The following is a 14,006-nucleotide window of genomic DNA, read 5'->3' as shown; positions in this document are numbered from 1 at the left end:
TTGACGTAACAGCCTCCAAAACTGTCTGGAGTTTCTGTGGGGTATCCTCCACAGGAGATTGTGAAACTTACAGAAGTGAAAAGTAAACTTAGAAACAAACAGAAAATTTAATGTCTTGTTACAAAATTATATTGTATTTGTGTTGAGGACAGGCATTTGAGTTGCTCCATGGTTGTTAAAAAGACTGCTGTGAAAACCCTGTATTAATCATACTTTGAGATCATTTTCCATTTAAATTACTTGTATTCTGACTGTAGTAATTGATGCTACAGCAGAAAAAGGAAAAAAAAGTCAGGAAGACTCTCTTGGTCTGGGACTGTTGACTCCAACCACAAAAGAATTGTCATTGTGGATGGGACCTCTGAAAGACACAATCAGAGTAGCCACTTGAAGCCTCTGCAATTTTTGTTAACTGCAGGAGTTAACAAATAGCAATAAAGTGTTTTATTTAATAAATGAATGTGAGAAATGAAGTCTGTGATTACATCTGTTTTTTTAAGACCTCTTTGAAAGTCATCCAGCATGTGTTCTTAACCACTCAACAGCAGGTTTTTGGAAAAAGGAGGTAGCCCTATACCTTGATAACCAAGTAGAGCAGTTATAAACTCGATTCTGCATCTTTAAAAATAATGGCAAAACTCCTGCTGAATTAATGAGATAGAGTGAGGTTGTATATGCAACTGGTCACTTGCATGTAGAGCTGTTTGAGTTGTTAATGTGCCATTTCTTAGTGAAACATTGAAAATACAATTTTTATTTATAAGAACTTACTGCAAGTACTAAAGAAGTAATTGTTCAGGGACAGCAGCTGAGGGAAAAGCAAAAGATCTATTTGAAAGTTCCAATGCTAATACATGTAAAAACTTTGTTTAAAATCAAAAACCATTCCTTTATGGTAATTTCAAGAAGACTCTATCTCTAAACGCTGTATTATTTCCATGTGTGGAATTTGAAACAAAAAGCTGTTTAACCAGCAAGCACGTCAGTGTGTGTGATGCTTGTCTGTTGTGTTTGCTTTCCAGAACACTTCTGCAGCAGTTGCAGAGACTCCAAGCCATGGTTGCTGGCAAAGTGTCCCGCTCGTGTAAGGCAGCTAGCACACAAACAGGGACCTGTCTGATGGTGAGTGTCCCTAAAAGTGGGAATTGTAAGGGAATGAGAATGTCCTTCTGCTCCTCAAAGGCACATCTCTTGTTCTGCAAAGCCTCTCGATGGCAGATTCACAGCTTGGGGAGCTCCTTTTCATGACTTGACAAATAATTTGGAGGGAGGTGAGACTTGTGAGTGACGAAGATGAATAGTTGTGGGAAGGTGCTGTGTTCTGGAGGAGACTGAGCCTGTGCTTTTGGTTGGGTGCTGCAGTGATGAAAGAAGGAGCAATGCTCCTCCAAGTGACCCACTTGATTATTTCCTGCAGTGTTATGTATTGGAAATGGTGTCTAGGGTTGTAAAATGAAAATGAGGGTGACCTTTGAGGCTCAGTTCTTTTGATACCAATAAAAATAAACTTGCTCAACCAAATCAAAATATTACTGAGGCTGTAAATCTGCCTTTGTCCTATTTCAGCAGCAGTAGTCAAGATAAGAAAATGAGTAGAATGAAACATTTTCTTTTCCCTCCTTCCACTCAGCTAGTAAGTTCCCTTTATACCTAAAGTGCTGTAAATTGATGGAAATCATTTGCAAGGCCTAAGCTGTTCTCCCAATCTAGTCTCACTGTCACTTGGAAGCAAGACTGGGGCCAGCAGTGGAAATAACCTTGCAAATCCCCAGCAGTATCTGTAAAACACACATGGCATCTTTATCTGCTTTTCACCTTGGGGAGAAAATGAGGCAGAATGGTGCAGACATTGAAAACAAACCCCAGTGTTGAAATGTGCCCTTTGAAACACCAAATTGTTATTGTCTAGTGATGCAGTGATGAGAATGGCCTCAAATTACTTGTTTTGATAAAGTTATCAGCTCTGAGGTGTGCATGTGGGTCAAGTGCACTTACCTCTCCTGCATTTTCCCTTTGCCAGATGGTGGTGCTGTGCTTTGCAGTAGTTTTTGGCAGCTTCTCTCAGAGCTATGGGCCATATCCTTCTGCTACAAAGATGGTGTTGCCCAGGCAGCATTCCTCACCAGAGTCCTACACAGATTCCATTGGTAAGTGACAGCTATTCCAGTCTTGCTCTTTCCTTGGTTGTACTTAAGCAGTTGTTTTCCACCCCCATTCCTGATGCCCTTCTCAAGCACTTCTTGCTTTTCTGCTCCTTAAATGGTCATTTTTTTAAATATATATCTGTGTTGTTCTAAGAAGGACAGCAAAAATGAGCAAAACCTTTTCCCCACTAGCCTGCTTGGTACTTCTGTTAAAAGAATTTTTGCCTGTGTTTGTGGAACTAAAGGTAGTGGTCTGTGAAAGGTCGCAGGGTTTCTACTCAGTAGCAAATGTTCATACTGTTAAAATACACAAAGGATTTCAGTTGGTGTTTTCTTTGACAATGTCACCAAAGAGTCCAAGGGCTGAATGGGAAACTGTTATTATTACAATAACCATGATGAACCATTATATTATTGAAGTGATTATTTAATTTTGTTCTCGTTTTGTGAATAATTTAGAGCTTTCTGATCCCTACCTGGACCATTCCTGTGGTTTCTTTCTTCACCTATCAACTTGCCAGTTAGTCACTATGAAAAGGCCTTTGCAGCTTTAGCTCTGCTCTAACAGTTTCCATTTCCTGCAATGACCAGGGCTGTTCTCTGAGCTGTCTGTTGCTCATCTCATTTTGCCTTCTATCTTTGTGTGCAGTGAGGTCAAGGAGTCTACTAATTTACGAAGAGCCTCACCAGCTGGAGGAGTCATCGAGCCCCATCTCCTTTGCAGATCGCAGTGACAGGCAGACAGACACCTCCAAGCTCACAGCCCTGTCCCTGGAAGCTGTGGCAGGGACCCAGCAGGATGACATCATGCAGTTCACAATAGCCAACGAGACGAGGCTAGAGAAATCAGTGCTGCTGGGTCTGCAGCAGCACAGGTGAGTGCAGGCTGGGCTGCTTGTCACAGGGTTTTTCTGTGTCACTGTCATTTGTGCCTGAAGGCCAGAGGTTAGACTAGCAGCTCAGCTGTCCTGGGCACCATGAAACATGAAGAGGTTTTCTATCTGGAGAGCCCAAAGTCATTTTGCTATGGAGAAGTTGTTGCGACAGTGTTGTAGTAATTCACCTGCCAAACTCAGAACCTCTGCCAGAAACCTAACCCCTGTGAGCCTCTTAGTTTGGCCTACCCACTCCTTTAAAGCATTTACTTGAGTGCCTCCCAAAGGAATAAGCTTTTGCCAGTTGTGTGGAAGTGTGAGGTTGTGACTCACTGGGCTTTCTACGAGGTTAGGGCGTGAAGAGCTGGAGTTTCTCACAGCAGTGATCTTACTAAAAGCATTACTGTGGCAAGTTTGCAGGACTCAGTCTCAAGAGACAGACATGTTCAGTTATCTGACTGCTGAAGTTTCTACACTGAGTTCCCTCACTTCTAGCATAAATATAAGGGATTTTTTTTTTTTTAGCATAAATAAGTTTTGGGGGCCTCTGAAAAAAGATGATTCCCTGGTTTAAATATGTGTGCTTCTTTCCACTGCACCTTTTCTTGCCTAGAACCAAAGATATGACTAATTCAGTATGTTACCAGACAAATACCTGGTGAATACTGAATGGCTCCCTAGCATTAGCCAATTTAAGCAGGATATGCATTTTTAAAAATTACTATTAGCATTAACCTTTGGTTTTGTTTTTTTTTTTGTTCCCTACAGAGTCAACTCCGAACTAGAAGGAAATGAAACACTGAAGATAATTGAAATAGACAGAAGAGTCAATGCCACCTCTTAAAAATAAAAAAAGGCCTTTTTTCTTGACTTCCCTCTTTCCCACATATTTTCAACCAAAGTTCCCCTGACTTGTCATCCTCAGTGAACCAAAGTACAAAAGAGAGGGAGTTCAACCTCTGCATTGACTGGTGAGGCTGTGACTAAAGATGGGATCTCCTGACTTTGTAACTCCCTCCCTCTCTCACATCACACACAGTCCCTGTCTCTGCTTTTATCCCTTTCCTGTCTAGTACTGCAAGGGCAGGATTGAATTCTGCTGGCAGATGATGTGTGCCAGTGACTGGTGGGTGTGTGTGCTGCACATTCTCCCAGCCTGATCGGAGCACAAAGACATTCTGGAGAAGGGTGGATTGTGCAGAACCAACGGGAGCATGTGGGTGATAGATTTCTTTGGGAGAAGGTGATTGAGAGAGAGAGGAGATGCAGCATGATGGTGCTTGGAGTCTCAGCAGAGCTCTGTGCCTTTTGGGGGGACAGAAGGGTGTGTGCAGCCTGCTGCTGAAGGGAAAAGGAAGGGCCCTGACACTGCTGAGGTCACAGCACAGGCAGGACAGGGCTGGTCCATGATGCTGCTGAGTTGTCCTCCCCTAGCTCTTTCTCTTCTCCCCTCCAGCCTCTCCATCACTTAGCTGGGTAGGTTTCTCTGTGCATTGAAAGCAGTCCTGGTAGGCTTCCCTGCTTCCACCCTGGAGAAATTGAGCAAAGATCAGTCACTTTCTTATCACACTTGGTGTGGGAGAGTTAGACTAGTTTAACTAAATCTGTTTAGAAAGCAGGTTTTGTTACATTTATGCAATATTTTAGATGGATGCCCTTTAGTCTGCTTAAGGCTAATCTATTTAGCTTAAATCAGTTCCTTCCCAACAAACTAAGTCAATGTAAGGCTTAAACCAGAAGTGCCTCCTGAGAAGACCATATGGATTTAATTTATTGGCTTCTAGGTGGTTCATGGAATTTCTTGTGTAGACCCAGTCTCAGACTGTCTTGTGTTTTCCTTTCATTCCCATCTTCCTGTTACTGTTGTAAATAGTATTTATTAGCTTTGAAAAATTCTGTTCAGGCACTTGCAATGAAGAGAACTGAGCTTCCCATCCCTCCAAGAGATCTGGGCAGACTCTGAAACTGGACACACAAACACCACTGAACACCCATTTCCTCCCCTTAAACTTGACTTGTTCTAAAATAAAGCCATGTGTCTCATTTTCCTTTTCCAGAGCTGTGATCTGAGACCACTGCTTTGGGTGTAGATAGCCCAGGTAGGGCCAGTTGGTCCCCAGAGCTGGTGACACAGCTTGGCAAGGCAGAGCCAGCTCTGAGGAGCTGATCATGTAGGCATTAGATCTGTCAGAGGAGGAATGAGATGAGCACATGGGGAGTGGAGTGAGTTGCCCAAGCTTGGTGGAAAAGCCAAGAGCAGCATTCAGGTCTGATCCTGGTTCAGTGCTCTTCTCCATGCTTTGTTTCCTTCTTGTCCTGTGTTGGTTTTGTCTTCAAATGTCCTCTCTCTCTCTCTCTCTCAGTACCCTGGTCATGCCTTTGCCTGAGCTGTGCTTCTCACGATTTGTCCTTGCAGGGGCAGAGTTGAACTCAGTCCAGAATGTGAGCAGGGTTTTATCTGGTTCCTACAGAAGGGCACTCATGCTCCATTGAGGATGGATTTAATGTGAAAATCCTAATTCAGCAGGCTAGCATAGCTACTTTACAGTTTACCAGAAGAAGTCAATTAAAAAAAAAAAAGTAATTTGAAGCTCTTTTTATCTTTTATTTTTTTTTCCTAATAATAAATAAGGGAAAAACTAACCTAGCCTTACAAATAATTTTTTACTATGTACAGTAGATATTTCCTGCAAGTATTCTATTTTGTAAAATATTAAATTTGTATTTTATTACAGCAACTGTCACACCAGCTCCTTTCTTGTTCTTCATTCTCCTTAAACCTTCTTCCTTCAGCATCCTTTTTGCCACCCTCAGGCCTGACTCAGAATTCAGTGAAATGCATGGAAAGAATCTGGTGAGCTGGGGGGACTGTGGATCAGTTCCCTCTGTGCCATTTGAAGGTGTTTCACATTAATGACAGTGAAACAAGTGCCTGACTCCATGAGCAACTATTGAGTTTTGGTGTGCAGATGTGCTTTTCTAGGTAATGCCCTATTCCTCTGTGCAAGTGCCTTATTAATTTACCTGAGCTGACAAAAAACATGAGAGGAGAAATGCTGTTGTAGTCTATTTTGCAAGTGTTCCCTTCTTGGCATGGGTCAACCTCCATCATAAAGTGTGTTTTCTTCACAGTGATCCTGTGGGTTCTCTCAATCATTCCATTATCCATTAGCAACTTTTATGTTTGGGGGTTTTTTTAAATGATTTAAGGCTTCACATCAACAGTGATCACTGGAGAGTGCCACAGGGATGGCTGCATTGCTCAGCCACTTGAGGTCACCAAAGTGACAGGAGAAAGCTGGCATTGACCTCGACTGGTCAGCAGAAGTGGGCTTGGCCATAGTTTAGAAAATTCCTTAAATAATCTTTTTTATTTCCCCAGAGCACCCTTGGTTTGCTGCCTCTGAGGGCAGCCAAGTGGTTTTGCAAGAGAGGCCCCAGGGTGTGAAGCACAACAGCATTTAGCAGTTTGCACTGTGCAGCCTGAGCTCCTGCCCACTGCCAGTTCAGTGGATCACCTCCCATTGCTGTGTGAAAACCAAAATGGAATTACTTCTCAGCTCTTAAAGGACAGATGATTTTGCACAACCCAAATGGCTCCTCCTCTCTGAAACCTACTGCACTGGCCACCATTAAAACTTTGCCTCCATTTTTGTTTAATTTGGGCATGTTGGTTCAGATCTGGTTGGAAGATAATCATGTTTTCATCCTGAGCATTTTAAACTAGCCACAGTCTGGGTCAGGCCTCTGTACTAATTCATCCAAGCCAGTATGGCCATACTGATTTCTTGTAAGTGTTTGATAGTCTATTTCTATAATCTCAATTTGTGTAATCCTTTTAAGTTATTTTTAGGTACTCTTTTAGGGAATCTCTTGACCTAGCACACACATTGCTTGGGGATTTATTGTATTCCATGTTACTTCTTTATAACAAGGAAAAGCTCTGCTTCCCTTTGGTATGTTTGTGATCATTTTTCTTCAGGGGCCTTAACAGAACAGGTTTCTCTGCTAGGGGCCAAGGATTTCCCTGTCATCACCTACTCACAGGCTATTGTGTGGCCTCAGTTTAGAGTCCTCAGCTGTAAGGTTATGCTGCTTGTCAGCACAGTTTTATACACACTGGTAAACTTACCTTTTGGCCTGCAGCTTTAAAGCTTGTCTAGATCTATCAGGTCTTTGCTTCTAGGGAGATAAGCTATGAAGGAACGTAGGGCATTATTTTATATATATGTATATTTAAAAAGTATGAAGCACAGGGCATGTGATGTTTCTAACCTTGTTACCAGTGTGTAGATGATGTTGGTTTTTTTCCACCCCAGGCTATTTATAGTTCTTTACTGCATTTCTTTCATTTGATCTGTACCATTCAATATTTTTCAGCAGCACAGACTAATGGGTTAGGCTGAGGTTCTTAAGCCAGATCCCAGCTGATACAACCAGCATGGTTCTCTCACACAGATCTTGAAGGCTGCAGGTCTGATTTATACTGACAGGGGACCTCTTCTTCCACATCTCTGTGTAACAGTATATCTCAATGTCTTGGTTTATTCTTCTAACATAGACCAAAAATTAATCTAAAACCTCCTTTTTCCCTGCTAAAAAAACCAGCCCACCTCTCCACTCCCATCCCCCCCAAACTTATCAGTGGTGAATTCTGTCTAGACGCTTTTAGAATGTAGGTCAAGTAAGTGAATGATGCTAATTGCTACGTTGGGAGGGATTTCCACTGAGTATTTGGGCTCTAGATTCTAGCTAATGCCAAGAGGCCATTGTTCAAAACCCACGCAGCTAAGAACAGAGGAATACAGAGTATTTTTATACTCTTGGTGACTAAAATATTTCTTTCCCGAGTCACTAATTAAAAAGGGAACATTTTGTATTCTGAAGGTGAAATGATAGGTCAGTACTTTGTAGCTACAGAAGTTGTCCCAGCCTATATAATAGTGCAGTGCTATAATGTGTTGCTGCTTTGCACTATCTAGTGTTAAAATTTACCAACTTTAGGGGTTGCAAAGGGGAATGAACTGATGTAAGTGTTAAGTAAGTTCTTTACAAAGAATATGTAAGGATTCAATCCATATTGCAGCTTTCTCATGGCCAATAAAGTGACATTGGGCATTCAGAGAATGTGTTGAAGGTTGATCCCGATTAGTGCTGCAATGCTTAGGTGATCAGCATCCATTGGAGACTCCAGGATGGAGAGGGAAATTGCAATTTGGTTTTCTCATTTTCATGTCAGGCCTTTTTTTCTGCTTTTCCAAGGTTTATATATGTATGTATATATATATGAATCGAATTCCTGTGTAGGAAAAAAAGTGCATCTTGCAGGAAACTCATTTGTGATCTGTTTGGATCTGATGCTGAATGGAATTTGGATGTTCTTCATTAGCAGTAGTCTCTTGTCTGCTGTACTACTGATCTCCAGATTCTTCCTCCAAGAGCTGCAGCTGCAGAGGTGAGAACAGAACACAGCAAGGCTGGATTTGCAGACCTGCCTTACAGGAAGGGTGAAAGAAAAGGCAGGTGAAGGGACTCCTCACATCACAGGGAAACCTTCAAGTTCTTGATTCCATAAATCAGCAATGATAGCCTTTTTCATTAGTTACCTGCTAGGTTTAGTTTTACTCCTATTCCCCCTGCTCTTTAATACTCTGCAGTCCTGTTTAGGCATACCTGACCTCTATTTTATATCCCACTTTCCCCTCCAAACAGCAGGTAAAAATCTTTTTGGACCTTGGCAGTCCAGAATGAAGGGAGTGGAAGAGAGAGAGAGGGGAAAGCAGAGGCAGGAAGTGATTTTTTTTTAACAGAACTCTTCTCATATCTGACTTTACCATAACAGGTTTTAATTCAGTGGTGCTGATATAATGGCATCTTGCTTTCTTCATTTGTACAGTTAGCAAGAATGAGTGTGAGTGTGTATGTATGGTGAATAATCAAAAGGTATCAAAACCACAGAGTTTTCTTAATGTAATTCATGTTGCTAAATAAAGGCATCTACCTGAACACACAGGGCACTTTGGGCTTGGTGCAGCAGAAAGTCCAGGCATTTCTCTCTGAAACCTGTTCACATTCCACATCACTGAGCACTCGTAAAACTGTTGTGTGAATTGCTGTCTGAAGACTGTCCTGTGATTGATTGTCGACTGAATGTTGTTGCACTGTGTCATTTTGTGTGTGTGCATAGACTGTCTGGCTTTTATATAGAACAGTTCTGGCTTGGAAAAAAAAGAATTTTATATTCTGGTATAATTTTTGGTCTGCAGAATTATGGCTTTGAGTGCTTTTTTTTTTTTTTTTCCCCCCAAGTGGTGTAAGTTAGCCTTAAAAGGTGGTCCCTGAGAGCTGACAGCTCAAGGGACCTGGGGAGGACCTAAAGATCCCCTTTCCCTGGAGCACTGCTGCCCTAACCCCCCCTGGGGCACAGTGAGATGCCATCAAGGGGAAGCAGTTTCCTCTCAGAGGGTGGTGCAAGTACATCCCAGTTTCCCTGAGATGCACTAGGCCTTCCAGGGGTAACTTACCTGGTGTTACTCCCTTGAAGAGGAAATATCCAGGGCCAATTCCATCACCTTGGGCCACGCAGAACAGCACCTTGTGCCTAAGTCACTCTGCTGTGACACCCCTAAGGCACTGCAGCTCATCTTTCCCTCTCCCTCTGTTCATGGGAATGCAGTACAGGTTTGTGCAAACACTGACAGCTATCTAGGATGACAGGGACAGTGACACCAGTGCAAAAGCACCCCCCAAAGTCCTTGGTAAACTTCACTGGGGCCTCTTCTGACTGCAGATATCTCTGTTCTCTTGCCATGTCTGTTTAACTCTGTCTGTGTTCGGTGGCCTGTCTATTTTTGTACAAGTGCTGTCATCTGGATTCGGTCCCTCCTGATTGTTCACACTGCAAACATGTCCATTGGGTGGAAAGAAATTGCTGTTTTTCCTTTTTAAATCATCTGCCTGATTCTGTGAGAGAACAGACTACCTGCTTTTGTAGCCTAAATATGTATGTAGTGAAGTATGTTATGCTTTTCATTTCTTGCAAATAAATATTTTCTGTAGAAAAAAAAAAAAAGCAAGTGCAACTTGTTTGATTTCATGATGTTTGGAAAAAATCTGGGCCTTGGGCTTTTCCAGGTGTGCCAGTATGGGCAATGTGTCCATCTTCAATAGCAGAACCCTGGTAATTCAGCACAGTGCTAAAAAGGAAGATTAAAATAAATTATGTGGGTTGTTACTGAAGCTGGCTGCCCCTTCCCTTTTTGAGATTGGCAGAGAATCATATCTCTCAATAATGGGGGGAAATCGGGTGAAGGCCAATGGCATTTAATAATGATAAAGACACTGCAGTGCAACTCTGATAGCCCCACAGAGCTGAGCTCTGCTACTTGGAGTGGACATGGAAAAGAAAATGCCTCATTTCTTCCAGTCTGGGGGCTTTGCTGGTCATCCAGGGCACTTGAAAGGGATGGCCTAGTGCAGATGTGAAGATTACCCTGTGCAGAGCTGGACTCACAAATGGTACAGGAATTTGTTTTGCGCTGGTTTTCTACTGGGAAGGAGAATTTCTACTCATATATGAGTACCATGTGTCCCTATAACACAACCAAGAATTTATCTTCCACAGGAAATACTAGCCATGGAAGTAATAATTCCAGCTTAACTGAAAATAGGAGTGAGACATGGCTTTGGTGCCTCCTTTCCAAGGCCTCTTCAGGCTGCTCTAGAGTTTGGGGAAGGCAGCATACCATGAGAATTGGAACACTGTGAGCTGCACTGAATTTGTGGCTATATGGATTTTCAGAAATGCCTTGATTTTGGGCTAAAGAGGTTAAAGTAGCAAAAGAAATTGGCAGTGAAGGAAGGGAATAAAAAAGCTCTTTTTCAAGGGTCTACCCTGCTTTCCAAAAAGGCAATTCCACTTGCCAGAACTATTGATCCAGGGCACTTGTTTGCAGCATCAAGCCATATAAAGCATTTTTAGAGGAAAACTGTTAGACTGACTGATAGGCAAAGTTACCCTCAGCTTAGTTTTAGCTGAGCTCAGTTCCTCCAAGCATACAAAACCCAGACTGGTGATGAGCCATCGGTTAAGAATCTCCTTGGATCTCCATGTGACCCTTAAAGCATCACACAGCAGTGATGCTGCAGGGAATCTGTGATTGAAAAAGAAACCCACACACAATGGGGAAATGCTGTGTGATGAGCTGTCAGCCTCCCTACCTGTCAGCCTCTGGGACATGCTGTTCTTGGAAAAGCATTTTACTGTTTGAATTCAAGGCTGAATTTTGATACTCCTCTCTCAGGCTGATTCCTGTTTCGGGGCAGGAGGAAGTTGCTGTTCAAATGCAGCTTCTGATTTCTCTCAGAGCATGTTTGGGTAGAAAGTGTTCTTTTGCTGTTAGCTATTGTTTGTACCTATTTTCCAACAGCACAGACTTCACCTCCCTTGAAGGTATTTAATGGAAGATTCATTCCTGATGCTCCCTGTCTTGGTTTGTTTGCTTTAAGATTTTTTTTAGAAATGTGGGCCTCATGCTTGTGGCATGCTGGTGAATTTGGCTTGCCCTGTTTATTCCATGCTTCAGATTCCTGGTCTGCACAGCCAGTGGTGGTTTCGTCTTCTCTGTAAAGCACACTGAGATTCAGCACAGCAAGGTGATCCAAAGGAGATAGCAAGTGGAAACAAAAGCGTATTTCCTTTCTAATGAATGCAATGCTTGGGGTTTTTGTCTCCCTCCCGTTTGTGCCTCAAAAAGCTGAAGGGATTTATTTGATATCTTGTTTTCTTTGTGTTGCCTCTCTGTGGGCTTTGAATGGTCCCTAGGAATTACTTCTTTAAGTTTTCATTATTGAATAAATCTTACTCAGTATTTGCATGAGTTCTATACATTGCTATAAAGTTACTATTTTGTGTCTCTCTAGTGAAGAGGAAATCACAAGCTGTGACCTTATCTTTGCTGTGGTACAGCTGAGGGAAGATAACCACTGTAGAAAAAGCTCATGACTTGTGTTGTCACACTTCCCCTGACTAAAGAAATGCTTATCTTCTGGTTATCCCTCTTTTTTAAACCTTTTTGGTAAAAACCTGTGTTGGATCTGCTCAGCTGAGGTGAGTCCCTCCACATTGATCCCCAACTGTTTCCCAATGGATGAGCAGTGCTCTGCTGGAACTTCAAATGCTGACCAAAAGGGAATGTTTTTGTGGGTGGATCAAATCTATCAACATTGGATCTGGAAGGGAAAGCTTAAACCTTTAAACCTTTAAACCTTTATATTTACGTGCATAAATATATATTTTTTGTATATTTTGTATGTTTTTCTTTAAAGTTGAATGTTGAGGGTTAACCTGGGGATGAATTTTGTATGAACTTATGGAATATGGAGCATACAGAATAGACTGACTTCTCACTGGCTAGGCTGGCACACTGAACAAGCAAGGCTGCCTCACCCTTTTCTTCCCCAATGCCCTTTTTCATATATCCATCTCTTTTCCATTAGAAAAAGAATTTTCAATCCCTCCCACTCTGAATAAAACTTACTGCAGTGCACCCAATCTGTGCACACTGGAGTGTTCAAAATGGGATTTAACAGGCATGTGAGTAATGGAATAAACCTCCTTCCCTTGGCTTGACTCCAAAAAGGCTGAAATCCCTCTTTTCACTGCATTTCCTCCTTCATTCCCACCATCCACCCTGCTATTCAAGGCATGCAGTATGGTGAGAATTTTTCACCCAGGAAAAGAGCTCCCTACCTGCTGAACATTGCCAGTTCTCCCAGATAAGCAGGGGAGGCACACAGAATGATGTGAGGTCTTCCTTTTAACCCGACAATGCTCTAAAGATGAGAACCCAGACCTGGGAATTGAGATTTTTGTTAGCATGACAATCCCAGCTACTGGCAAAACCTGCTCAAAATCTATTTTTGTGCTCATCCTTTCTCTCCTGGCCCAGTGGTATGTCTGCAGCCACACCTTGGAAAAACATGATGCTCCTGCAAAGTTCCTGCTGTTGCTGCCTTGCTGTACCTCCATGGATTGACAGCTGCACCACAGGTGTAATTGTGTAAGCAGGGCTTTCCTTCACCAGCCTCAGACTCTCTCATAATTGCTCATATTCAGAAAGAGGCATAGGAAGTCGATTTAGCTCTTCACGTTGCAAATGAGTCATGCAAATTGCAGCAGTCAGAGGAAAAATAGGTAATCCCAGAGCAGAGTGTAAATTTGGTCATGTGGATAAAAGGGTTATTGACAAGCAGCAGCTACAGGAGGGCTTGGGCTGGAGGAGGAGGTGGCTCAGTGGCATGGATGTTCACTGGAGAGGAGGTAGGAAATCCTGATTAGTTGTCAGGCTTTGCTCCAGATGCTCTGGGGGAGGTGGAGCCGTTAGCTGGGGCACAGAGCTGTTCTCATGTGCACCAGAGGCTGAGGGAATAAAGCTGTGGGATGATGCACAGTGTTCTGCTTTCCGAGTGCACAATTAATTTGCAGTTACAGGTTTTTTTGTACGTGTCATTGGCATCTTCTCATAGCAACAGCCACATGGGTTTCACCAATAAAAAACCCCAAAAACAGCACTGATAAGAGAGAGACTGCTGGTGCTGCTCCCCATCCTTGAAGCTTGGCTTTTGGGCTGGCTCTGAACTGCTCTTTGACAGTTCCACCCCAAGATGGTTTAGTTTGGTTCTGCAAAAAATATAGTGTCACATGCTCTTAAATTGCACGTTTTCATGAGCAACATTGGCTGCTGATTTCCCTGCAAGTTCAGCTGCAGACTTTCCAGCTGAGGTCCCAGCTGTTAATGGATAAAGGGACTAATGGAGCTCCGTGCTGGTTTGTAGATCTCTCTGCACACAGCTCAGAGCAGGATCCACACCTTCCTTTTACAGTTCTGCAGAACTTTAGTTTTGCTTCTGTGCATATGGGCAGCAGGTTAATGTTGTTATCTCTTTGATTTCTAGTCTGCCTTCTCTGTAGAGTGTCATTGTTCAT

The 14,006-nt window shown here is 42.6% G+C and overlaps 1 protein-coding gene across 2 annotated transcripts in view; it reads left to right on the top strand.

The window, feature by feature from the left end:
• Nucleotides 1-10,091, top strand: part of CREB3L2 (cAMP responsive element binding protein 3 like 2) — a 63,841-nt gene extending 53,750 nt beyond the window's left edge. For both annotated transcript variants that reach the window (XM_085049514.1, XM_085049515.1), the window contains exons 9-12: nt 1,023-1,122; nt 2,021-2,147; nt 2,794-3,019; nt 3,788-10,091. In XM_085049514.1, coding sequence (XP_084905640.1) covers nt 1,023-1,122; nt 2,021-2,147; nt 2,794-3,019; nt 3,788-3,863 — 529 coding nt within the window. In that variant the 3' untranslated portion in view covers nt 3,864-10,091. The remainder of the gene's footprint in view (nt 1-1,022; nt 1,123-2,020; nt 2,148-2,793; nt 3,020-3,787) is intronic.
• The last annotated feature ends 3,915 nt before the right edge of the window (nt 10,092-14,006 follow it).

Source organism: Lichenostomus cassidix, chromosome 1Ab (assembly GCF_008360975.1).
Source record: "Lichenostomus cassidix isolate B80296 chromosome 1Ab, HeHo_3.0, whole genome shotgun sequence".
In the NCBI taxonomy this organism is placed as follows: Eukaryota; Metazoa; Chordata; class Aves; order Passeriformes; family Meliphagidae; genus Lichenostomus; species Lichenostomus cassidix.
The sequence above is the reverse complement of the archived record's forward strand: the minus strand, read 5'-3'. Positions and strand labels throughout refer to the sequence as shown.